Source organism: Misgurnus anguillicaudatus, chromosome 18 (genome assembly GCF_027580225.2).
Source record: "Misgurnus anguillicaudatus chromosome 18, ASM2758022v2, whole genome shotgun sequence".
Taxonomy (NCBI): Eukaryota; Metazoa; Chordata; class Actinopteri; order Cypriniformes; family Cobitidae; genus Misgurnus; species Misgurnus anguillicaudatus.
This window is the reverse complement of record NC_073354.2, coordinates 18,029,442-18,055,480: the sequence shown is the minus strand read 5'-3', so window position 1 is coordinate 18,055,480 and position 26,039 is coordinate 18,029,442. Positions and strand designations below refer to the sequence as shown.

Genomic DNA, 26,039 nt, shown 5'->3' with positions numbered 1-26,039 from the left:
TCTGTGACAATAATAAATGTTCATGGTGTGAATTATATATATATATATATATATATATATATAGAGAGAGAGAGAGAGAGAGAGAGAGAGAGAGAGAGAGAGGGGGGGAGAGGGAGAGAGAGAGAGAGAGAGAGAGAGAGATTTTATTTTGTTTTTTCGCCAAAGGTGCCTATTATGCCTTCATAGACGCTAAAATGATCATGCCCAAAAATGCGTGCCACCCCACCCCTATCATGCCAAAAATTGCCACACGCCCCTTTCATGGCCCACAAAATGCAACACGTCCCTATCATGCTGGATAGGTACGAGACGTGTCTTCTGTAAATCAACTCTTAATTGGACCCAATTGCGCACCTGACCTCAATCTGTGCGCCAATGCGCCTATTTAAACATCTACAGTCTGTTTCTATAACTGGCTAAGCGAAAAAAATGGCTACGTATGGTAACGAGACAGTCGATAATTATATTTACTCTACTTACAATCCTTACTCTTATAAATATCCTAAGTTTAAGGGCTGGCGGCAGAAAGCTTACTTTGCCAACTACGGCGAGGGCGAGGCCTACTTTGACAATTACCACAGAGCGCAGCTCAAATCCATTCTGTCTCAGATCAACCCGAACCTCACCCCGCGTCTGAGGAAAGCTAACACCAAAGACATCGGGGTCCAGGTCAACCCGAAGACAGACGCGTCCATCCAGTGCTCAGTGGGCCCGCGCACTCTTTTAGCCCAGAAGCGCGATGCTCTGCGCAGGAGGCGGCAAGAGGTCCAGACTCCTGGGAGCCCCATCAGCGGCGGCGTCCGGTTTCCGCGCACTCAGGCCGTATATTCTCCAGTCGCCTCTAGGAGATTAGTGTCCCTCCTTAAGGAGGACCAGGAGGACACCGAGTCTGAGCCTGTGGCTCCCGAGAAGGTGGAGAGCATTGAGAAGGTCCAAAGTGCTGAGAAGGATGTGCCCAAGGAGGAGGATGCGCACAGCGAGAGCGCGGAGGAATCCGACAACGAAAAGCTTAGTCCAGAGAAAGATGACAAGATCAAGGCGGATGCAAATGAGGAAAACAGAAGCGAGGCCGTGAAAACCGAACAGGACGAACAGAAGTCGAAGACTCGAGTGAGATTCCAGGTGATCTTTTGAATGCAATAAAACTGATATTTTTTTACTGGGAACTCATTGGTTTGAGGGAACTGATGGTATCTTATTATGTCTGGTTATGTTATTTATAATAATATAACGCCAGGTTAAGTCTTACTGGAGTACGCCCAAAATGCTTTACATGTGGGATTTTCGTGATGGTTCATTATGGTTTTGTAATGGAAACCATTGGAACTTGTCTATCGTCGTTTTCAGCGGGGTAGAAACGCATGTTCCTGACACAAAGTTGCGCGAATTAGATTAAAGTTTGACTCAAAGTCGTGACCTGTAGTTTTTGGTGTCTTAACATGTGAATTAACGCTTGTCATGTAGTTTTTAGAGCAGAAATACGGCTACTATCACTGTAGAGACTGCAACCTGCGCTGGGAAAGCGCGTACGTGTGGTGCGTGCAAGGCACCAATAAGGTACATGTACTCCATAACATAATCCCAAACACGCCAAATATTACCAACCTTCACATTGTTTGGTTTTCTTTTAAAGGTGTATTTCAAGCAGTTTTGCAGAACCTGTCAAAAGGCATTCAATCCTTACCGCGTCGAAGACATCACGTGTCAGGTAAAACGGTCATCTGTCCTGATCGACGTCACGCGGCGCTGCGCAGCCCGACCGGCGCATGACATCGAAAAACCGCTCTCGCGGTATTTCGATGTCATAGGCCGGTCTATCTGCACAGAACCGCATGAAGTCGAACTCGCCATGTTTAAAATCTGAGAAAATGACAGAACTCCGTTTGATTTGATTGAAAATCCATTTCAGACTTGTAAAAAGACCCGCTGCACTTGCTCATTGACGTCACGCCACGTTGACCCCAAAAGACCTCACCGGCAGGATCTGTGCGGACGCTGCAAAGGCAAGCGGCTCTCCTGCGACAGCACCTTCAGCTTCAAGTACATCATCTAGCGCACTTTTACTTGGCCGTTAAGCTTGCTTGTTGCCCAGCTGGAATGTCCACGGTTTCATTTACTTTTGTTTTGCCTTAATTTGCACTTGAGGTAACTGTACAAATTCTGGAAAAAAATAAAGTGGCAATTACTAGCACATTTGAAGCCTTCTTTGAAGAGTTTGGTTTGTGTGAATGTCCATGAACTGCATGCAGAAGGTCGAAAACTTGCTCGTTTTAGGTCTTTATTAAATTTATTGAGTTTAAAGAGTAACTAAACCAACTTTTTTTAGTTAGTGGTCTGTAAAAGAATTGGGCTTTATAAGTGCTGTTCATTGATTTGAGTAACTTTTTTGACATTTGTGTATAAAGTGCTTTAATCATAGATGTGTATAATTGAGGCTAGATGTGTCTCTAACGTCATCACCTGGCGGCCATCTTACCACAGGCAGCTCACTCGTAGCATTGTTTAATGATGCATGTACTTTTAAATGACCATAACTTGCTCAATTTTCTTTTCAAATGGTTTGGTGTTTTTAAACATTATTAACGTGGCTATAATTCTGGATGCTTTAACATGTTTCATGAGTTTTTATTTTATTTTTTTTTTAGTACAAGTATGCAGTGTCATGGGTACATCTTTGACATTTATAACAAACCAAACAGTTTAAAAATCTGTAGAAATTTAAGCAAGTTATGGTCATTTAAAGGTACATGCATCATTAAAAACAATGCTACGAGTGAGAAAGCGCCCTGTGGTAAGATGGCCGCCAAATGCGGACGTTACACCCAATTGACATCCAGCCTTTAATATACATCTATGGTTTTAATGCTACAATATATGGTGTAAAAACGTCAGTGCTGCCCTCTTCAGGTTGAACGGTGGATATTGCAGTTATTTTCATGTTGGATGTTGCGGTACTGTGTGATGTAAGCGGTACGATCCTATGTAAGCAGGTTCAAGCTCATCACACCCTTGGTATGAGCTCAGTCCCCTCTATCTCCGTTGGGGTCTGCCCACTTTTCTTGCATTTTTTTAAATATTGAAAAAGCAGGGGTTTAGTTACCCTTTAATTTTTAAACTGATCACATTGCAACCAGTTTACAACCCAATGGAAGGGACGGATTAAAAGTTTGCTTTTATGGTGCTTGTCATGTTAAAGCTTGCACTTACTCTCAATTACCTTTTTATGGGGAAAAGTGGCCAACTAAATTTATCTTTTGCTCTGTGGCAGTCCCAGATGCGGATCACGCTTCAAAGTTTGGTTCCCTGTCTAATCTTTTTGGGTCATTTCTGTTTAAATAAAAGGGCCACTTCAGATGTTGTGTGCAAAATCTAAGCAGTTTCAACTACTGTATCCCTGTTGTGAAGATGTTGGCACTCAACTGATTTTGGGCCATAGTAAATGCAAAATTCTCTAATATGCATCCTAGATCGTAAGTGTTGAGACATTCCTGTCTGCACAAACATAATACAAGACCTGCAACAGAAATGAGACCAATAAAGAACTTTTAATGCATATTTGATGATCAAACATACAGTACACTGACAAGGTTTACCAATCATATTGGATGAAACAAGTCAGCTAACAACTGATGCATGTCTATAAAATAAGTATTGTTAAAACACAAAATGAACCAATGAGAAGTCTACGTGTATGTTGCTTATAATCGGGTTTTATTTAACATACAGGGAAAAGCAGGTAAATCAGAAGACAGACAAACCAGAAAGAAATGTGTGATGGGAAAAAAGTATGCACTTCTAGATAAAAATAGTATATTTTTCCAGGTAAATAATATATCCATTAAATAATTAAGAACAGCATTCAAAATGTACCAAACAAGCAACAGAACAGCTCTCAGAGGAATGAATACAGTGAACGTTTCATTTTTCAATGTGCCACGACAGGTTAAATGAAACCCCCCACGTTTGCGTTTAACGCTGCTCCCAACAATTCTTCGGAAGTCACTTTGTCTCGAAGTTCAGCAAGAATCGCAAAGCCCACAAACCCTCAGTGCAGCCCTGAGTCTAGGGTTAAGACCGAGCCAACATGGACAAACACAGACCCCAGTTTTCCCACAGCTGGGGCTTTAGTGTGGCCTCTGTGGGGGGACTTTGAGCCAACACGGAGATCACAGTGGGTTTTGAGGAATGCATATGGAAAAGCTCGGCCGAGCGTAAAAGGAAACCATCAGTGAGGAAAGAAAAGATGACTGACCTCTGACCTCAGCCATGCTAATTTATTGAATATTAAGTTGGTGTATATATATATTATTATTATATAGTCTGAGACTTCCATCCGAACAGCTATTCAACTTTCAATTTTTTTGCATTAGTTTTTGCCCTCTACTGAGCTCTCTCTGATTGAACAGTGCATTACACAAATGTACAAGGGAAAAATACTGCTTTTACACTATACATTTTCTAAAATATATACAGAGTAAAATAAGTTATTGATTTTCCATGAGTTGCAGCCATTTTGCACTTCACCTGTGCATCTCAATTGGTTAACGTGCATGTACGAGAGAACGGGTGTGCAAATATCAGTCCATGTCAACACGCACACATACACACACGCACACATACACCTGCGCTTCTCCTCGCACACTTGCACAAAAGTCTATGGTTTTCTACAGACAGCTACTTATTTGGTTATAGATTAAGGGTTTTGTAAGAGCGACCCGGTGAAAGCCTGCAGAAAGCTGAAAGTTCTCCCCGATGCAGGTCAATAAAGTTAAACAGATAAACCTCTCTTTATACAGAAAGTACAGAGCCCCCAGCTTACAATTACATGTTAAATATCCTAACATTTACAACCTAAGACTGTTAAAAAATACATTTCTCAAAAAAATATTTGCTGCAGGCTTTTCTCTTTCAAGCATGCTTTTGAAAACATCGTCTTTTTGTGACGGACAATGAGTACAGGGAGACAAAGTCACGTAGATCCACCTCGATTCTCATTATGCCTACTGTTGAACGACTTTCAAGCTCAACGAACTCCATCTCTGCCCCAGTGCATAGTGGGGCAGATGGATGTCGATCGTTCAATGGACACCGCCCAGAGGTCATAGGTTATTCCGCCAAACAGCTTCCAATTTAGCATCATTATTGCCCGGTGTCCCTCCTACGAATGGTTCTCGACCAATCCCATCCTTTGCGTTCTTTCACATGACTGCAGCTGAGAATTTTTATAATTTCGGAGATTCGAGGGGTTGAAAAATGAAGGACGTGCGAAATCATAACTAATATCCACACATACTTTTGAGTAGCCCTTTTGAGGTGAAGTCTACGTTAATCCCCTTTCGCAACCTCAGCTTCGGCCTCTTTCTGGGCAGAGGAAGAGAGCTGGTGTCTTGCTCTTCGGCTCTGACCCAGTTAGGACCTGTCGAATCTGTCACAGTTCAGTGCTGAGGACCGTGTTCTGTGTGTCGATTTGTGTCTGGATGTGTGACGTGGAAGTCGGGGAGAGAATGCGTGTCTGGTGCATGTGTGGGTGCGTCTGAGCCTGGCAGAGGGCTTCGCGGATCTGAAGGTTGAGCTCCATGAGGCGTGCGCTGGCCTGAGAAAGATCCCTGCTGGGGCCCACCACAGCCAAACAGCCCGTCTGACCCAGGGTCTGGTGCCTGAAGTAAATATGGAGCAAGGTCTGCACGGCATCATCCTTCTCACTGCCGAATATGTCATTAGGCCACAGGCACCTGGGAAATTGAAGCAGTTCATAATTCACTTGTTAGATAACATTGGTGCGGTTAGGCTTAGGCCTAGTCCAAGACTAAAATACATGTTTGAGCTGTTTTAAGTAAAAACAACTTGCCTGACAAATCATAAAATATATAAATGACCTTGTTTTGTCTCAAAATGCACACCAGTGATGTTTTTGTAGGTCACAATTATAAAAGCTACTTGCTATATGTCGTAATTAAACTAAGGCGTAATCTTGGCTTTATCTAAGCCTTGTACCGGGCCTTAGTGTCGTAACCAGATTTGGAATTTAAGCTGACAAACACTGTGTGATTTGACACAGTAGCAGCCAACCAGAACATATTTATGATTTATATTCACTCACCTAAAGGATTATTAAGAGCACCATACTAATACTGTGTTTGACCCCCTTTCGCCAATTTGAAATGATTCAAGCTTTGTGACATGGTGCATTATCCTGCTGGAAGTAGCCATCAGAGAATGGGTACATGGTGGTCATAAAGGGATGGACATGGTCAGAAACAATGCTCAGGTAGGCCATGGCATTTAAAAGATGTCCAATCGGCATTAAGGGGCCTAAAGTGTGCCAAGAAAATATCCACCACACCATTAGACCACCAGCACCAGCCTACACAGTGGTACCAAGGCATGATGGATCCATGTTCTCATTCTGTTTACGCCAAATTTTGACTCAACCATCTGAATGTCTCAACAGAAATCGAGACTCATCAGACCAGGCAACATTTTTCCAGTCTTCAACTGTCCAATTTTGGTGAGCTCGTGCAAATTGTAGCCTCTTTTTCCTATTTGTAGTGGAGATGAGTGGTACCCGGTGGGGTCTTCTGCTGTTGTATACCCATCTGCCTCAAGGTTGTGCGTGTTGTGGCTTCACAAATGCTTTGCTGCATACCTCGGTTGTAACGAGTGGTTATTTCAGTCAAAGTTGCTCTTCTATCAGCTTGAATCAGTCAACCCATTCTCCTCTGACCTCTAGCATCAACAAGGCATTTTCGTCCACAGGACTGCCACATACTGGATATTTTTCCCAATTTTCACACCATTCTTTGTAAACCCTAGAAATGGTTGTTCGTGAAAATCCCAGTAACTGAGCAGATTGTGAAATACTTAGACCGGCCCATCTGGCACCAACAACCATGCCACGCTCAAAATTGCTTAAAATCACCTTTCTTTCCCATTCTGACATTCAGTTTGGAGTTCAGGAGATTGTCTTGACCAGGACCACACCCCTAAATGCATTGCCATGTGATTGGTTGATTAGATAATTGCATTAATGATAAATTGAATAGGTGTTCCTTATAATCCTTTAGGTGAGTGTATATAGCTATGAAAAATGAGGGCTTGGATAATAAGATTTTACCACTGAGATTTCACTGTGGACGGGACTAGCCACTACTAAGAAACAGAAACCAAGCTCTAGACAAAATGTTGTCACTTGTTGTGGCTAAATAGGACCAAAACGCGGATATTTATATTGATATTAACATCGAAGAGATAGCTTTACATATCACATTGCACCTGGTTATGGTATCATGCAACACTAATAGACAAATAACACAGGCAAATATTTAATGCTGGCTTTATTTCACTGACTGTAAATGTGTACTACTAGTTATCTGACATTAATGCCTTCTCTGTCAGTGAATAAGGTGTATATGGTTACCTAAATGCTTTAACTTGGGCGACGGCTGTGCTAAAGTCCCGAGCTCTGAGACTCTCAATGAGTGAGTGAATGGCTGTCTCTGTGTTCATTTGGTCCACTTCAAACTCGCCCACTCCTCCCGGTCCATCGCTGACTGACTCCGCCTCCTTCAGACAATTTTCCAATATAGCCAGCTCCTCTGACATGTTAGTCACCTGAAAATTCAAACACTTTTTGTAAAATATTATGATAACCCCAAACTGCTTTTTCAGTATATAGCGGCGCATACGCTGTATGTATTTAGTGCATAATGTCTCTGTGTGTATGCAGTCTATATAGTAAAATGAGTTAGTATTGATGGATGATAGGTGGAATGGGTGTGCTCTGGTCTGTGTTCGGCGATCAGTCTCTCTCAGTGAGCTTAATGAAGTTACACTGCACTAAAGGCATTACGCCTTGACAGACCTTTCTGTGCATTCATACTGACACGCACACACAACCACAAAGCCAAATAGTCTACAAAGAAACGGTCTACATATCTACTGATCTCTGCGTGTATGTGTGTTGCCATGTCAGTCAATATGTGCACCGAAACTGATTTTTAGGTACATTTTTTGTCTTTCAAGAGCGCATTGTTCTTTTAATATAGACATCTGACAGCTACACTTCTCTGAGGGGTTTGCAGTGAACTTAAAATATTTTTTATTTGAAGACAAACCCCTTATTTTTCAAATATTTTGGGCATGCCATCACTTTCAATGTAATGTTATGAGTGTTGGGCTCCTGGCATTCCAGTATGTCCCTTATGCTTTAACAAAAAAAAACCCAAACCTAATACATGCCAACAAATGCACACATATACACACTGTGACACACGTATACACACACTCATTGTCACTTTAGTATAGGGACCAATTTTCACTTTTAACTAGTTTCTTATTAGCTTACATATTGGCTGTTTATTAGTGCTTATAAAGGACATCCCTTCCCCAATCCAATACCTATTTATTAGCAGTAAATGGGGAGTTTACTGAGGCAAAAGTCATAATTAATAATCCATGAGTGTTCCCCATACTAAAGTGTTACCATATATATAAATAAATAATCCAACAGACCTCAGCCTCTCTCTTGATAGTGTCCACCCTGCTGATGAGTTTACAGTAGGCCTGAAAGAGTAGCAGTAGCTGGAAATGAAGCTTATACAATCTTCTGCACAACTCCAGTTCCTATAGAAATAAAGGAAGATCATCATACCAGCATCTTAACAAATTTAGTATCCAATCATTTGCATATTTAATAGCAAAACAACATGATCAGATGAACGGATGAATGCAGAAATGGAGGGATGGATGAACGTCCTGGCACAGAAAAGAGGGCTTGATTAAGTTACACCCCTGTGCATTATACAGTACTTATATGCCCAGCTGACTGCCAGAGATGGTATAGTGTAGACAATGTATGGTTTACTAATCTGAACAAAACCCTTACTGTAAAAAAGTTGGTTCAACTTAAAAAAGTAAGTTTGCCTTAAAAAGACTTCATTTAACTTAAAAATATTACAGTAATATACACAAAAATATTATTTTACTTAAAAAAGTTGTGTAAAATTAGTAAGTATGGTGGCACAAAATAAAATGTGGCGATTTTTTAAGCAGATAAAAAATGAGAACTATACTGTATGGTAGAAGAGCACATAGTTTGCAGGTGCTCTTCCGCCATACAATATAGTTCTCATTTTATACCAGCTTAAAAAAATCTCCACAATACTTACTCGTGTAACTACTCATGTAACAGTCTTTAAATAGGTTAAATATGGAAGTGTTTAGTGGCTTCTAAATTCATCCCTGTTTGGATCCTAAGGAATGAATGGGGCTAGGCTAAATGCTAACACATGCATGACGCGCTGTACAAAGATTAAGTGCACGCATTGAAAGAAAAATAAGTATGTATTAATTTGTCTAAGATGAGGTAAGAACATAGTAAAATATTGAAAAACGGTGTTGTTTTCCTTTAAGTTGAACCAACAAATCTTTTTTACAGTACTGAAAGGAATTAAGTTCATTCAGAATGAACGTTCTGTAAACGTTTACAGAATTTTCATTTTCTTTTTACTTTTAGGAAGCTTCATATCAACAACAGAACAGAAAACTGTGGTGATTTTGAATATGAAGTCAAGAGAAACCAAAGGGGAATGGAGAGGTGAGCGTGCCAAACAACATAAAAATGAATCCAAGTTAATATTCCCGTCCTCCGCTCAGATGACCATGGATACACTCTACTCACACACTGAGTGCATAATATACATTTTATTTTTAAAAGCGTTTGCTAACAATCCATTAGCAGATTAGCATTCAGGTAGAAAAGATAAAATCGTAAGTATACAGAACTCATTTTAGCCACAGGCGTTAATAAAGCATGATGTGATCATGATATGTGATCATAAATGAATCAAAATTTTTAGGAGTGTTAGAAGATTTTAAAGCAGAGGTGGCTCTGAATTTGACTGATTGGTTTAGACTGGTTAAACAAAAAAAGTGCAAAATGAATGAAATGTACACAGTATGAATTGGCTGAATCAAAAGGATCGTGAACAGGCTCTAAAATATGATAAACCACTTACTGCTAACATTTCCATGTGCTAAGCAAGGACAGCAGGTCACAACAAAGAGGAAACAAAGGAAATGAGAGAGACCAAAAATTAGTGAGCTCATAACACCCCGAGAGCACCATAAAGAGAGAAATATTGCAGTGCATTGAAAATTAACAATGACACAGAGATTGCAGCTTCATGCAATGCATTCTAGGAGAAGAAATGACATTGAGTTACATAAAAATAACTAATATATTCAACTCAAAAGTTCACCTTGCCACACTTTTTGTGTTTTGCATGTAAAAACACAAGGTGAGATAAGCAGAGACAACAAGAGTTATAGCGTGAAAGAAGAGTACAAGTAGATTTGTCTGTTGTGTCTTATTATACTGAAACATAAGGAGTCATTTTATGACACAAGTTCATAATATATGTCTTCATATGTGACCCTGAACTGCAAAACCAGTCATAAAACGCACGGGATTATTTGTGGAAATGGCCAAAAATGCATTGTATGGGTCAAAATTTTATGGCAAAAATCATTTGAATATTAAAGGGGACATATCATAAAAATCCATGTTTTTCCATGTTTAAGTGCTATAATTGGCTCCCCAGTGTTCTATCAACCTAGAAAATGTGAAAAAGATCAACCCAATAACCATTCTCTGCAAGCATGTGAAAAAATAGGTTACCCCGGATTTCCACCGACTGCGGAACGGCTGCGGAGTCAATCGGTTTTCATTCAAGTCAATGTGTGTATTTCCATTGACTGCGTTCCGAATGCGTCACAGCTCCGGCCACCCGTAGCCCTCCAGAACAAATACGCAGAGCTTCTATTTTTGCTGGATGCCGGACAGCTCTGCAGGGCGGAGTCATGACTATATCGCGTGATCATCCCTGAATTCGCAAGGTCTCGTGTTGTGATTTGGGCTGGTCCAGCAAAGCGTCATAATTTAACGTCATAATGGGCGAAAACAGAACTAGATATCGCGCGATCATCACGTGAATTTGCGAGACCTCATGGGTTCTCGTCACTTCAGCACCCAGCCGCTCTGCAACAAATACAGAACTGGTGGGTATTGGCGGACGACGGAGCCGTAACGCAGCGGAGCCGATCTGCAACCTCTCCACAGTTGGTGGAAATCTGGCGTAATTGAAATTTGTCTCCCCCTGTGATGTCAAAAGGGCATAATACCGCCCCTTAATCTGCACAATCCAACCACGGCACTGCCATTTAGGGTGCGTCTCATTTCTCTGTCTTACCCCTTCCCCTTACCCCTTCACCTCGGTTTTGCGCGTTCATGTGAGGCGAAGTGGTGTCTCAATTCTCTGTTTGATCAAGGGCTAGGGCCAAGGCGTAGGGATACATAGCCCTTGAAACGAAGTGTGATAAGGAGCACACTTGAAAGAAAGGGGTAAACGTTAACGTAGGAATATCTCAGGAGAGCCGGCATCAAGACGTTTTATTGATGAACGTCAAACTGTCAAGGAGTCGCACAAATGAAAGTAATGTTATTTTCTGCAGTTTAATTGAGATTATATTATGACACTCATGTTTTATGATACTTTTAATAAAATGTTCAAGCGGTTTTAATTGTAATGTTTTTGTTTTGAATCGCTAGTTAAGGCGCTAGCTAGCAGCTAAGTTATGCGCTATTTGTGGAGCTCCGCTCAGGCAATCGATACCACAACCTGAGACAACGGCATCTTCTTTGTTTGTCAACGCTTGTCTGTTTACGTAGCAGCCAGTTAGCGGCAAGGGAAGGTGACGCAAACGGTAATCGAGTGGTGTCTCATTTTTAGACGAACGATCTGTCTTACCCATTTCTCTTTACTCGGTTTCGAGGGGCAAGGGGAAGACGAAGACAAAGGGGAAGGGGTAAGACAGAGAAATGAGATTGGCCCTTAGTGCAGAAATCAGCTCATTTGCATTTAAAATGACACCCAAAAACGGCACATTTTCGCTCACACCTACAAAATTTGAACACGCTTTAATAAATGATCCATACGGTATTTTAAGCTAAAACTTCACATTCATACTCTGGGGACAACTTAAAGCCTTGTGAAATGTCCACTTTAAGTAAAGATCATGTTATAAAAAGATATTTTGTAAATTTCCTCCCGTAAATATATACAAACTGTATTCAACTGCACTTTATTTTTTTGCACCCTCAGATTTTTAAATAGTTGTATATCGACTAAATATTGTACTATCCTAACAAACCATACATCAAGGGAAAGCTTAATTATCCTACTTTTAGATAATATATAAATCTCAGTTTATGATATGACCTATATGGTTTTGTGATCCAGGGCCACATATTTGCTGTGACATCAAAATGGAAAAGCAAGAAAATGAGTACTGCACACACACGAACAGTAGTGAAAAAAGATATATATATATATATATATATATATATATATATATATATATATATATATATATATATATATATATATATATATAGAGAGAGAGAGAGAGAGAGAGAGAGAGAGAGAGAGAGAGAGAGAGAGAGAGAGAGAGAGAGACTCACAGACTGTAAATGTAAATTATGGGCATCAGAAGGATTCATGTTTTTCACACTTTTTGATCACTGAATTTCTGATTTTTCTTCTGCTAGCTTTTTATTACAGCGTATTCAAGATATCATTCTAATATTTATAATATAAGACTAAAATGTTTTTAAAACTGAATATTGCAAATATTAATGTGCAAAGCATAACTGAAACAAAAACACAATAGCTGAAATTTGAATTACTTTAAGTGGAGACCCTAATAATCTGAAAACTGCACTAGAATCTGTAAGTGATGCCTACATTTTTTTCCCCTTTTAAGAAAATAAAATGAAAGTTAAACAAATCATCTGCTCTGCTTGCTCCAAAAGAAACCTGCTCAGTTTGTGTGTGGCATTGTGTGTTACATACCTGAGCTTGAGTGTTGGGTTGCTGGTCGCTATCTTTATCACCAAAGGTTTTTCTGCAGTTATTCAACCACTGCATTGAAAGAAGAGAGCAGATACCACACTATAATGCCATGACAGCAGAGAGTTACAGAGATCTAAATGTGTGTGCATTTGTGCATGTACTGTATAAACAGCAGGTGGTAAGGCAGATGGGTAATTTCTTCTAAATGTTACTGTTATAGACAAAAAGACAAATGACATCTCTACGAGTGTGAAACGTAAATGGACAAATAGTGTGTGTGCTCGGTTGCATAAGGGTGAATTTAATAAGCGTGTTCTACTTAGCAAATTAAAGAGGGTCTTCTTAAATATATAGAGGGGGGGGGGGGGGTCAAGACGTAAAGCTCTGGAGGCAGTACCTGTGTCTCATCCAATAACTGTCATGTAGTCATCCACTATCCCATCTGCCCCCTCCTGTAGCCTGTCCGCCCAGCTAAATGATTTAAGGTCTATTCTTAGTGAATGTGCATGGAAGGAAATTAGCTGCGGTAGATTCTAGATGTGTGCTAACACAAGCTAACGCTGGCTAAATCAGCTCATGTCCTCATATGATTAAATACAGTAGCTAGGTCGGAGCAAATGGTGTAGTGGGCAGCACTCAGACATGTGGTGCTTTCGCACTTTCAGCAACCCGAGTTCGATTCTTGTCTCGTGGTCATTTTCCGATCCCATACGCCTCTCTCATCCCTGTCCTCTCCTAAAACTCACTTTTAAATAAAGGCAAAAACTGGCTAAAAAATATAACACAAGCTAACGCTGGCTAAATCAGCTCATGTCCTTATATGATTAAAATACAGTAGCTAGCCATAATAATACCAGCACAAAGACGTCAAAGAGCAGTTTTTGAGCCCACACTATTAATGTATATACTACGTAAACCTACATACCCCTTTGTAGAAGCAATAATTTGTTTTTTGTGTACCCTCCATGTCTACAAGAACTGAGTATCATCTTACTAAAACAAACCCAGTGAGTCTCAAAGTGTGGGCTGCAGTTTCCAAAATCCATTTAGGAAAGTTGCGCCACTAAAGCCCCTCCCCCAGAGCATCATTTGTATTTAGTAATTGGTAATTGGTTCTTTTGACTAAAAGGTGGGACTTTCGTTGCCAAAGCGGCCATATTGAGCACTGCATTGTCCGCTATTTGAAGTAATAGGAGTGCTGAATCTGGATATATCTTATATCTTTGCAGTTTCCTTATGCAAGAGCAACACGGGAGACTTAATACTTTAATTTTTATCTGCATTTTTAAATATGATATGTGGACAACAAGTCCAAGACCCAGTAAAGTTTGTGTAAGTTATAGACTTGCATGTATAAAAGGTATGCCTGAACTGACAGTGAAAACAATGTACGAATGGGTCTCGGTTAAAATGTCTAATGTACTATGTACAAGTACGAGACGTAACTGTGTGTGTGTGTAACAGATTTAGATGGTGATCTCACCTGTTCAGCTGCTTCTCTCTTGCTGTTGTAGGTGTCCAGGTGTTCCTGTAACTCCAACACGCTGAACTTCAGTGTTTCCAAAAGCCCACACGAGACCAACTACAACACAGAGAAACAGTTCATACTCAGTTTTTTTTTAATCATATATATTGTAAAAATAAATATACTTCATTTATTTTTTATTTTATTTGAATACATGATTTGAAATGTATGTAAGCTTTATAGTTAGCTATAATAAACAAATATGAGCTCAACTGAACATCAGTAATCTAAATAATCTTCTTGTCTTGAAAGCAAATATTCAGGTATGAAATATTCAGGTCTATGTATAAATGGTTTGCGTGCGTGGCCCCTTTAAGACCGCATGCGTCCTGAAGAGACACAGGTGAATGTGAGGGGAGCTGTGAAGAAGCACTACGAGACGTTTTAAGTTCAAGTGTGTGCGTACATCAAAGAAAGTGAGTTATTCATTCAAAAATATACTCCAGAGCATGTTTATGTTAGAGTTCTGTGGAATATAACCGTTAGGTGATTTAAATTTCAGTTGTTTTGCTCGTTTATCGAGAGTTAATTTTATGCGAGATCATCCGTCCTTTACATAAAATCATCATTTGTAATGTAAAGAACATTCTGTGGAAATATAACCTTAATATCTTATAGAGGCTGTTTACACTTGGCATTAACATGTGTTTTCGTCGATCGGATCACAAGTGGACGACGTTAATGCCAGGTGTAAACGGTGTTTAAAACGTTTTGAGCTCGTCCACTTTCGACCACTCTCAACCACATCCAGAGGTGGTCGAAACCACTTTCGATCGGATCGCTTTGGAGTTGCGGAACGCACATGTGGTTGAATCGGTTGAATGCGTTCGAACAGCCACACGCGACCGCATTCTCTCCGCCCATTTATCTAATCTGAGTTATTAAACACATGTTTTACATCTTTTTTGACTTCTGGCGTGAACACTCGGTGAACAGCGCTATTTTTAGCCTTTCATTGATAAAAACTAAGCGGGTGATCTCCGTAGTTTCGTTTTGAAAGCGTCTGAAAGTTGCGCGATATTTCATCAATTGCGCTGAAAATTCAGAGAAAGCTCTTACATACTCATGTACAAAACACTGTGCAGCATGTTTACTTGCTAAACAAGCAGTGCACTCCGACATTATATTAGTTTGCGTCCATATAAACTCATAATTACTCCCACTCGGGTTTGAATGACAGCAGAGAGACTCGCCCACCGTCTCACAGACCACCCCCTCACAGTATTCAGCACAGAAGCGGTCGAAAGTGGACAAAAGAGACGGATTTAAATACCAGGTGTAAACATAATGTGTCTCTCACGTCCACTTGTGATCCGATCGATGAAAACACATCTTAATACCAAGTGTAAACAGCCCCATATAGTATATTGATTGAAATCAATGACTGAAATCCAACTTTAATGCTCCTGATCTCATAATCTGTTTGAGACTTTATTCTGGATTTCACAGATAGTGTCACATATTCAGACCCCAGCACAGTAAACTCACAGTTTCTGCATCCAGTAGAACTGTAGGGCACTGGGAACAAGAGGTCATGACTTCTAGAGAGCTCAGGAACTGGTTTCCCATTCGCTGGAGCCCCTCCCCGAGGAAGCGCACCGAGGCATGGGTAATTGAGTCAAATTTCTTCTGGATGTGCTAAAGAGAGAGAAGAGATGGCACACTGTTAAACTGCCAAATAGATTTAAAGCTGAAGCTTTCACGCGTGGTGACTTGCAGTACACAATTATAAAGACGATTACCCAACAACAATCTGGAGTTAGTGTCTTCCTTATAATGATGATGGTTAAAACACTTAAAATTTAGAAAATGATTTTTCTTGGTCATCTACTTATTTGCATCATGGGTCTCTAAATGTCTGTAATGAAAGCTCTCCATTTCATCTGCTTTCTAGAAAATTAACATAAACATCTTCCTGAAACGCACTGATTTTGTACAAAACTAACTGATTTGAAAAGCGATGCGTCCCTGATTGGCCAGCTAATCCGTACATTGCAATTGGCCTGAATACCTCTGACGTCAGCCAGAAATTTGAAGCTCCTTACCATGTTTGAAGGATTTGCTCACAATGCAATGCTAACAGGAGTTAACTTACATGCTGTGAGTCCAAGCGGGAGGAATTATGATAATGTCGGTCTTTACTACATCACCAAACACAGGAAGTAAACTGTTGCCTACAATCCGTATGTTTGTTGTAGTCCACGAAAAGAGATTTACGTTGAAGATGATAACTTGCGTCATCGTTTACTTTGGGGTTTGTACCTTTAGCATATCGTTAACATGTACTAATACACACTTACACACCAAAAGAAATGTAAAATCGTGAATCGGAAGATAGGTGCTCTTTAACATACTTCATAACATTGTCATTTTACTGAATACATTTTAATGTAGGAACCTTATGCTCTTTATTTAAAGGGACACTTAATTTTTTTTAATCAATTCAGCCAATCTCTGGGTCTGTCGGTACCACTTTTAGCATAGCTTAGCATAATCCATTGAATCTGTTTAGACCATTTACCATAACATGGCTGCAGTAGGCGCAATGATATTATGCAGTGCTCAAAAATAGTCCTCTGCTATTGAAAGGTACCAAGGGGACTATTTTCGGGCGCAGTGTAATATCATTGTGCCTCCTGCAGCCATGTTACGGCAGCAAAGTCCTTGATTATTACACCAGAATGAGAGTTTAGTTCCTAGCCATATCTGCCTAGAAAATCGTAACTTTTCATTTTTCGTCGTTCTTGGTACACGATTTAACTACAGAAGAGTCTACAGAGAGTTTTAAATAGGAAAAATATTGAAACTCTTTGGTCATTTTTTAGCGGATGCTAATGGTCTAATCAGATTCAGTGGATTATGCTAAGCTATGCTAAAAGTGGTAGCGCCATACCCGGAGATCAGCTGAATGGATCCCAAAACGGTAAAAATCAAATGTTTAACTCTAGGGGAGCTGGAAAATTAGCATTTTTTTTTAAAAGTGGAGTGTCCCTTTAAATCATGTTTTAATTCATTATTATTTGCCTATTTATACGTTTTTGTTTGATGCCTAAATTATTAATTATTTTCCGGACTATAAGTCACAACTGGAACTTACAGTCAGGTGCGACGTATACTTTAAAATTATTTCATATGAACCAATAGAAACGATTACCGTCTACAGCTGCAAGAGTCCACTATGCTGCTCCTGTATTTATGTAATTCAATGGATTCAGTGATGCGGAATGACTTCGGGACCTTCTTGAACTTGATTTGGCTTGTCATGTTAATTTAGCCTATTCAGCCTCTCAGGTAAGTTCTGTATGCTATTGTGCATCATGTAAAATAATTGATAATGTTACGTTAACATGCGGACATATATTCAGCCTGCTGTTCTGTGCTATTGTTTAGTTGAATAACTTGCCTTTTCAGATTAAATGTCTGTTTTTTGGCTTGGATTTTGTGAAATAATTTTCTAAATAAATGCAACGTATAGTCCAGTGTGACTTATAGTCCAGAAAATACGGTATATACACACACTACTCTCTAGTTCTTTATTTATATATTTTCCACATTACAGAATAATAAAAAAACTCATCCAAACTATGACATAACACAAATGTAACTGTGGGACTTATGTCTGAAATAAATCAAAACTCTGTTATATTTTATCATCTGAAGTGCAGTCACCCTTTGCCTAGCCCTAAAGTGTCATTTTATAAAGAAGCTTTTTGAAATTTCACCTTAGACTGAATATATGAATATAAATACATTCATATTTAATCGATACACATAATTTGGTATTGGCCTGTATATTACCGTGGCCGGTATATCGGGCGATATTAAGATCTTTTTTCCCTGACCCATAAATCTTTTAAATCAGCCAGTACATTTTTCTGTTACTTAAATTTATCGCTTTTTAATAAAAAGACACTCAGATGTAAAGCCAAAGTCTGACAGACAAATCATTATTCACTTTTTAACATAAAGTACTTTAAAATGATATATTTATAAATATTATGCATAACAAATGTTTATTTTATTTGACTGTAATTACATTTGTGTTATAATGGCCTCATATTGGCCAATCTGCTGTCTTAATATCGGTATCGGCCATAAAAAAACAAACAAACAAACAAACATGGGTCAACCACTACACATAACCGTACTATTTCTCATTTCCACTCACCTGAAAGAGTCGTGAAAACACGTGGAACGTGTACACAGCACTAGACCCATCAGAATCCGACAACATCTGGTTGACATGGCAACGCCAAGCATCCTCCTCATCGTCATAGGCTACGGGCTGAAAAGCTGCTAGAATAGCTGAGAGAAAGGGCGAAGGGGGTGGAGAGGCCTGGAGCTGTGGAAAACCATCCGCGTCGGCCTCATCTTGACTGTAAACAAACAAAAAGAGCACAGCTCAGCCAGATGCAGAGAGACGAGGACCAGCACAGAGCGCTACATCATTCAGGAAGGACAAATGTAAACAGAAACATGCTGTTCTCTCCCTCTCCCTCACTGCAGATCCCCGCGTCTTACAGTATAGCTACAGTCCGAATCCACTGCATAGACACAGTTAATCAAATTAGAAAACAAGAACACAAGGATAAATAGACACTTACAGGCCTGTAGGGCCGAAAAGCTTGACAAAGCACACAGAGTAGAAGAATCTGAGGCTGGGGCTGCTGAAGGACGTGGAGGGCATGGCATTCATCTTCATCCTCGCTCTGAGCTTTTATTCCTCTCCTCAATATTTTCCTGCTCTGACGCTTTGTTCCCGTTCCCTATCTCAGCTCCTCGCTTCACGTGCTAGCCTAAATTCTCCCGCTGTGCGTATGACGTGCTGTGTTTTTCTCTCTCATGCCCTCCCCCACTTACTGCAAAGCTCGGCAATACGCGAGTGCTTCCCACTCTCGCTTGCAGGCTCTCAGACTTTAAATGGATCTTTGCCGCAGAACACTTGCAGGGAAAGGAAAGGCCCTTGCTGTGCATGTAAAACAATCAAGTTACAGCTTGAATCACTAAAATTTTTAGTAATCCATTGCAGGACAAACTTAGAGAATGATCTGCAGCGATTGCAGATGTGAATGCTGCGTAATTCATTAATGTTACATAATTTATGACAATGATCTTGTCCCAGGTCAAAGCAGCACTGTTGCCAAATATGACATCAGCGTTCTAATCCACCTCAACCTTATTCACAACAGCAATATGTCCTGCCAGGCATCTGACAGAAATCACTGAAATAACTGTGTCCGGAACAAACGGACCCTGTAAACAGCACATGAATAAGTCTACGCAGATAAGGCAATCCCACAATGCATTCTTGCACTCTCATCCAAGATGGAGTAAAGAAAAAATTTTTTTTATTATTAATAAGCTCATATTTCAATCAACACTGAAAAGTATCACATACAGGTGCTGGTTATATATTTAAAATATTATCAAAAGGTTTATTTATTTCACTAATTCCATTCAAAAAGTGAAACTTGTATATTATATTCATTCATTACACACAGACTGATATATTTCAAATGTTTATTTCTTTTAATTTTGATAACTATAACTGACAACTAAAAACAAATTCAGTATCTCCAAAAATTTGAATACTGCGAAAAGGTTCAATATTGAAGACACCTGGTGGTGCCACACTCTAATCAGCTAATTAACTCAAAACACCTGCAAAGGCCTTTAAATGGTCTCTCAGTCTAGTTCTGTAGGCTACACAATCATGGGGAAGACTACTGACTTGACAGTTGTCCAAAAGACGGCCATTGACACCTTGCATAAGGATGGCAAGACACAAAAGGTCATTGCAAAAGAAGCTGGCTGTTCACAGAGTTCTTTGTCCAAGCACAATAATTGAGAGGCGAAGGGAAGGAAAAGATGTGAAGAAAAAAGTGTACAAACAATAGGGATAACTTCGCTCTGGAGAGGATTGTGAAACAAAACCCATTCAAAAATGTGGGGGAGATTCGCAAAGAGTGGACTGCAGTTGGAGTCAGTGCATCAAGAACTACTACGCACAGATGTATTCAAGACATGGGTTTCAGCTGGGTGTCAAGCCACTCTTAAACAACAGACAGCATCAGAAGCGTCTCGCTTCTGGACTGCTGCTGAGTGGTCCAAAGTTATGTTCTCGGATAAAAATAAATTTTGCATTTCCTGGAGGAAGAGAGGAGAGGCACACAATCCACGTTGCTTGAGGTCCAGTGTAAAATTTCCACATTCCGTGACGGTTTGGGGTGCCATGTCATCTGCTGGTGTTGGTCCACTGTGTTTTCTGATGTCCAAGGTTTACACAGCCATACACCAGGAAGTTTTAGAGCACTTCATGCTTCCTGCTGCTGACCAACTTCATGGAGATGCAGATTTCATTTTCCAACAGGACGTGGCACCTGCACACAGTGCCAAAGCTACAAGTACCTGGTTTAATAACCATGGTATCCCTGTTCTTAATTTGCCAGCAAACTTGCCTGACCTTAACCCCATAAAAAAATCTATGGGGTATTGTGAAGAGGAATATGCAATATGCCAGACCCAACAATGTAGAAGAGCTGAAAGCCACTATCAGAGCAACCTGGGCTCTCATAACACCTGAGCAGTGCCACAGACTGATCGACTCCATGCCATGCTGCATTGCTGCAGTAATTCAGGCAAATGGAGCCTCAACTAAGTATTGAGTGCTGTACATGCTCATACTTTTCAGTTGGCCAAGATTTCTAAAAATCCTTTTTTTTTGTATTGGTCTTAAGTAATATTCAAATTTTCTGAGATACTGAATTTGGGATTGCCCTTAGTTGCCAGTTATAATCATCAAAATTAAAAGAAATAAACATTTAAAATATATCAGTCTGTGTGTAATGAACAAATATAATATACAAGTTTTACTTTTTGAATGGAATTAGTGAAATAAATCAACTTTTGATGATATTCTAATTATACGACCAGCACCTGTATAAGGTGCCTATGAAAAGTGTTTCAAATCCATTACATATTTCAGGCGGTTTCATAGGATGCACGCGCGCTGCCACGGTTAAGTGCCTGGCCCAAAGTTAACCTCCAGTCTGGCTAGTGACTACACTGAGCTCTGTAACAAATGTAAAAAATTAAAATGTTTTGGTTTCCTAAAGACGAGGGAAGGATTTGGCAGCAAGGCAAGAATTTAAGGACCTGTAGCTAAAATTACAGTATTATTTGCTTAGTGTTATAGTTTATATGCGTTAGATATGATATATAAACAAAGGTAATGCACTTGTCATTTATTTCCCTTGTTTTCAGAAAAAAAAACTACTGTAAAACAATTCTGTTGTTATTGATTATATGTGGAAGTCTACCAGACGTTGCATTTGGTCCACAAAAGCTGTTTGTTAATGTTGTTGCTGCTGAAAACGTCTATAGGTAGATGTCTATGCAGTGGAAAGTAAGGTTCAACTGAATTATAGTAACTGATTTATCTGGTTGAGTACAGGTACCATTGTTTACCCCGATCAAATGAGCTTGCGAAACCAAATCGCAGACCAACCTGGACATGTCGGAAAAATCAGCCTCCTCTTCCTCACATCTCTCATCAAGCTCCTTCAAAGCCAGTGTCACATCCTCCTCACATATTGAATCAGGGGCAGAGTCCAGAGCAAGAACCGTCTCCTCTTCGCACATTGACCCCAGTGCAGAGTCTATGACAGTGGTCTGCAGCGCCGGCTCTTCCTCAAAGAGGGATCCAGGCGGGCTGTCCACAGCTGGCGGAGGAGGGGGGGCAGGATCCAGGTCGTCTGTGGGGTCCTGGGAGTCAGGCAAGTCACACATCTCAGGAGGGTCTGAAGGAAGAGGAGGGGCACTCCCAAACCCTGTATCCTCACTAACGCTGCTGCTTAATTCATCTGCGGCAGTTACGCTGGCATCCTGCAAATGTAAACATAGAGCGCAGTCAGGATGACAAGAATGAATACATGACATGTAAATATGGTCATTGCGAAGATAAACACGTTGTGCTTCAAACTACAGTATTACAGCAAAACAATAAATATAATATATAGCATACTGTGACAATAAAAAGACAACATGTCTTGTACTGTATTTTGTGTATTACACAGTAACAGGCTTATAGTGTAATAAATTAATTCGCAAATAGACTCGGAAAATCCCTAAAGAATTACAGGGGTTTATCTGCACCCACATTTAGGCCAGGTGGGCAGTAAGCACACTGAACATCACCAAGGGATGCCTAAAAATCACTACTCCCACAATGACCCTGCTACAGTGTACAAGCTCAGTGCTCTTATTAAAGGAAGAAAAATCAATATGACACAAGGCTAATCCTTCACCACTCAACCCTTCACCTGCAGATGAATAAACCTGTGACATCAGAGGAACTATATTAAATAGACCACTACCTCCCATTCATAAATCAGATGAGAGCACTAAGCTAAACAGAGACTGACAATAAAATAAATCATTTTACACTACGTTATACGGTCAGGTCCATACGACCATACAAAGCCAAAATACTAACTCCATTTAGGATGTACTAGATGACTTTGGAGCCCAAATAAAGACTAAAACCTGAAAGACTTTGAGATGAATGCTGAATGATCTGTCCAGCAACCAAGAGGAGCAATAAAACATTTCTGGGAACACATCGTTCAGTTTCAGACTCATGTTTTATTCAAACCTTCTCTGGGAGACAACTAAGAAAAAAATAAAACGACACATCTAATTGGGCGAACTTGATTTTCTCTTCTCGAGCTTTCTATTTATGTGTCTAATGCATTAACAGAAGAAGGGAGAGTGGCATGGAGCCAAAGTAGAGGCGGAATTACAGAAAGCTTTTAGGCGTTCTTGGCTGAGGTGGTCGAGCAGATGAGTAAGACTATCGATGGTTGTATCTGGACTCATTACGCTAAGAGCCGGAGAATGACGGAGCAGATGCCCTTGAGCTGCTATTGAGATATGACTAGACTGGACTAAACTGGTCTTTAAAAGTTATTCATTCATTTACGTCATCGTGCTATGAATGGCAACTAGGGAGCATGCATTCCTTTTACATACACTGAAAATCTTTCAAGTAAAACTGTGTGAGGGTTGACCTGTGGAAACTTCATGAAATGGGTCTAGTGTTTGTCATTTACACATCAATCATATGAACTAGAATAAAACAAAATATGCAGATATCACAAGTAAGTAAAGTTACAGGGTTAGTAGCATGTCAGAGCTGTTAGTTATCACACATGTGGGCTCTAAGCAAAAGCACAGCACACCCCAAAATTGAAGAAATTGTCCTCAATAAAAATAAATAAAACTGTTATACTACATTAACAAAGTAGAATATTTTGATGTGAAAAAATAACACTATTATGATAAAGGCCAAATCTTTTGGCAAACAAAATATAAGTATTTAGACACAGCAAATTGCTTTTTTACAAAAAGTTTTTTTATTTTATTGCATTTTAATAAAATGTTCAAAATATACGCCTTTAATCTGATAATGTAATAAGTTTATATTACAGCGGCACTAAAACACTGTTGTTGAATGTAGTACGAGTCATATGGGCTAGATTTATAGTGCTTTTTATCATTTTGAGGCTTGGTAACCTGTGGTCACTGCATGCTTTTGCTGAACAGCAGCAGGGAGGCCAAAAACAAGCATTGGATTAGGCTAAAACAACAAATTGTTTGTTGTTTTGTAAACAACAAATATACATCTGTCTATTTAATATGCAAAGCTCTAGAATATTTTATTTGGTAAAAATAAAATATTCTAAAATATAGGGGGTCCTCCAAATGTTGTTGTGGACAATAGAGGGGCCTTAAAGTGAAAAAGGAATAGGAACGTTCTTCAAAATGTATATTTTTGCCTTTATCTGAAACAAAATAAAATGGGGTCCAGAACTGTATAATGAACATTTCTACTTTTACAGGCTTTTAAAAGGACAATATTAATAGGCATAAGTTTATGCTTATTCAAAAATTACTGCAGGACCTTCATGTATTTTTGGTTCAAAACTGGATTAACCTTATTCCAGGATGAATTTACAGGCAAACCAAATTCTACATTTTTGGATATTGTTGCAGCTTCTTGAAATAAATCAGTTGGCTGGAAACATGTGTCTAATCTGATCATCTGATACCTATTGGAGCTTTTCCATTGCATAGTACCCCACGGTTTAGTTTGGGTCAGGTCGGGTCAGCTCACCTTACTTTGGCTTGGTTAGCTTTTCCATCGAGTTAAGTAACACTTCGGAGTGGAAGGGATTATAGGCGTGTCGTTATATTTGCGCTGCCTACTGCTGTGACATCATACAAGTGAGAGCGTCGTTGTACATTCCCATACATTCATTTATTTCTCAGTCTGCCAGGAAATTAAAATTGACCACCACAAAAAGATGTTTGCACATCGCATTTATCACTAACGTTACCTCTATCTCACATGACAGTTTCTGTACAAACACCCGTGGCCTCATTTAAGCATTTATGCGGACGTTGGCATCGCGAATGTGCCGCCACAAACTGCAAGTCTGGAAAAAATGTTAATGGTGTTCCTGATTCTCAACCTGTCGATGTTTTTCATTGCTAAAATGGAGTTTGGGAACTTACGGCAAAGCACAGATGACAACAGGTTTACTCAAGACAGCGCAAGCTAGCATGAAGGTAAAGCTAATCTTTGACATTATAGCGATGACGCTGGTAGTGACGATTCTCTCAGACCAATCAGTGATCTACAGTGTTTTCGCATCACTTTTTGGTATCAGCTCGGGACGCTTGGAGCCCCAACCGAGGTGGTACTAAATAAAGTATCGGGTACTACGTACTGCACCCAGTGGAAAAGCCCCCAAAAGTAAGCTGACCTGACCCGACACAAACCAAACCGTGGGAACTATGCAATAGGCTTTATGCCCAGCTGCACTACTTCCTGAACTTCAGCCAGCTCCTTGTTTCCTGTCTGCCATTATTGGACAAACTGATTAATCCAGGTGTGCCTGACCTCAGTAGTCACAACAACAATAATCAGACACACCTGGATTAATCAGTTTGTCCAATAATGGCAGACAGGAAACACGGAGCTGGCTGAAGTTCAGGAAGTAGTGCAGCTGGGCATAAAGCCTGTTGAAAAGTGCCATATGGCTACATAATGAGTAAGTAATAATGTAATGCTTATTTAAAATAAAAATAATATATTTTAAAAAGAGTGCCTTTAAACCCTGTCAACCCTATGATGGGGTAGTTTTGACTAATACTCACAATAAGCTTGCAGGTCCGTCAATAGCAAGTCTGCAGGTCCATCAAAGCCTAAGGAGTGTTAACGTCTGTCCTTTTCAATATTTCTGGGACCAAATTTGAGGTAGTTCTAGCACAGCAGGCCTGAGGTGTATTATTTGCTCCTGACAATAATCTCTCACCCAATCACACAAGCAAGCAAGCATGCAAGCAAGCCCCACCCACATAGCAGTCAATCATGTAATGTAATAATGTCAGGGATCCCAAAATAGCAAAACCCAGTGCAAAGAAAAAGAAAAGCAATGATCTGTACATGTGGCAGTATTTTGGCACCGGAAACAATCAGAGGACAAAGGGGGCACGGCAGTGCTCAGTATTCAGAACGCAACACTTTTAGGAAACAACAG

At 39.9% G+C, this 26,039-nt stretch overlaps 2 protein-coding genes and 1 long non-coding RNA gene across 11 annotated transcripts in view; 1 reads left to right on the top strand and 2 right to left on the bottom strand.

Annotated features, from left to right (window-relative positions):
- The window catches only part of LOC129429422 (uncharacterized), a 45,958-nt gene extending 44,226 nt beyond the window's left edge, over positions 1-1,732 (bottom strand). Inside the window, exon 1 of the long non-coding RNA XR_012358634.1 lies at positions 1,606-1,732. This is a non-coding gene — a long non-coding RNA (uncharacterized lncRNA). The remainder of the gene's footprint in view (positions 1-1,605) is intronic.
- On the top strand, positions 396-2,191 carry zar1 (zygote arrest 1). Its single transcript, XM_055186104.2, has 4 exons — positions 396-1,122; positions 1,465-1,557; positions 1,634-1,708; positions 1,910-2,191. Exons 1-4 carry the CDS (start codon positions 430-432, stop codon positions 2,051-2,053), a joined length of 1,005 nt encoding a protein of 334 aa, XP_055042079.2. The 5' UTR covers positions 396-429; the 3' UTR covers positions 2,054-2,191.
- A 1,499-nt stretch (positions 2,192-3,690) lies between these two features.
- fryl (furry homolog, like) overlaps positions 3,691-26,039 on the bottom strand; it is a 123,777-nt gene continuing 101,428 nt past the window's right edge. For 7 of the 9 annotated variants that reach the window (XM_073855977.1, XM_073855978.1, XM_073855971.1 and 4 more), the window contains 9 exons: positions 21,944-22,320; positions 18,605-18,812; positions 15,925-16,074; positions 14,395-14,493; positions 12,912-12,980; positions 10,017-10,034; positions 8,512-8,622; positions 7,418-7,611; positions 3,691-5,732 (listed from right to left, as the gene is read on the bottom strand). In XM_073855977.1, the coding sequence (XP_073712078.1) occupies positions 5,429-5,732; positions 7,418-7,611; positions 8,512-8,622; positions 10,017-10,034; positions 12,912-12,980; positions 14,395-14,493; positions 15,925-16,074; positions 18,605-18,812; positions 21,944-22,320 (1,530 nt within the window). In that variant the 3' untranslated portion in view covers positions 3,691-5,428. The remainder of the gene's footprint in view (positions 5,733-7,417; positions 7,612-8,511; positions 8,623-10,016; positions 10,035-12,911; positions 12,981-14,394; positions 14,494-15,924; positions 16,075-18,604; positions 18,813-21,943; positions 22,321-26,039) is intronic. The other 2 variants (XM_073855972.1, XM_073855979.1) reach the window with 1 other exon arrangement.

Excerpts from the sequence above, each read along its gene's own strand:
- zar1 (XM_055186104.2), top strand. The coding sequence starts at position 430 with ATGGCTACGTATGGTAACGAGACAGTCGATAATTATATTTACTCTACT. Across the intron at positions 1,123-1,464 it reads AGACTCGAGTGAGATTCCAG|TTTTTAGAGCAGAAATACGG; the intron begins GTGATCTTTTGA and ends CTTGTCATGTAG. Across the intron at positions 1,709-1,909 it reads TCGAAGACATCACGTGTCAG|ACTTGTAAAAAGACCCGCTG; the intron begins GTAAAACGGTCA and ends AATCCATTTCAG.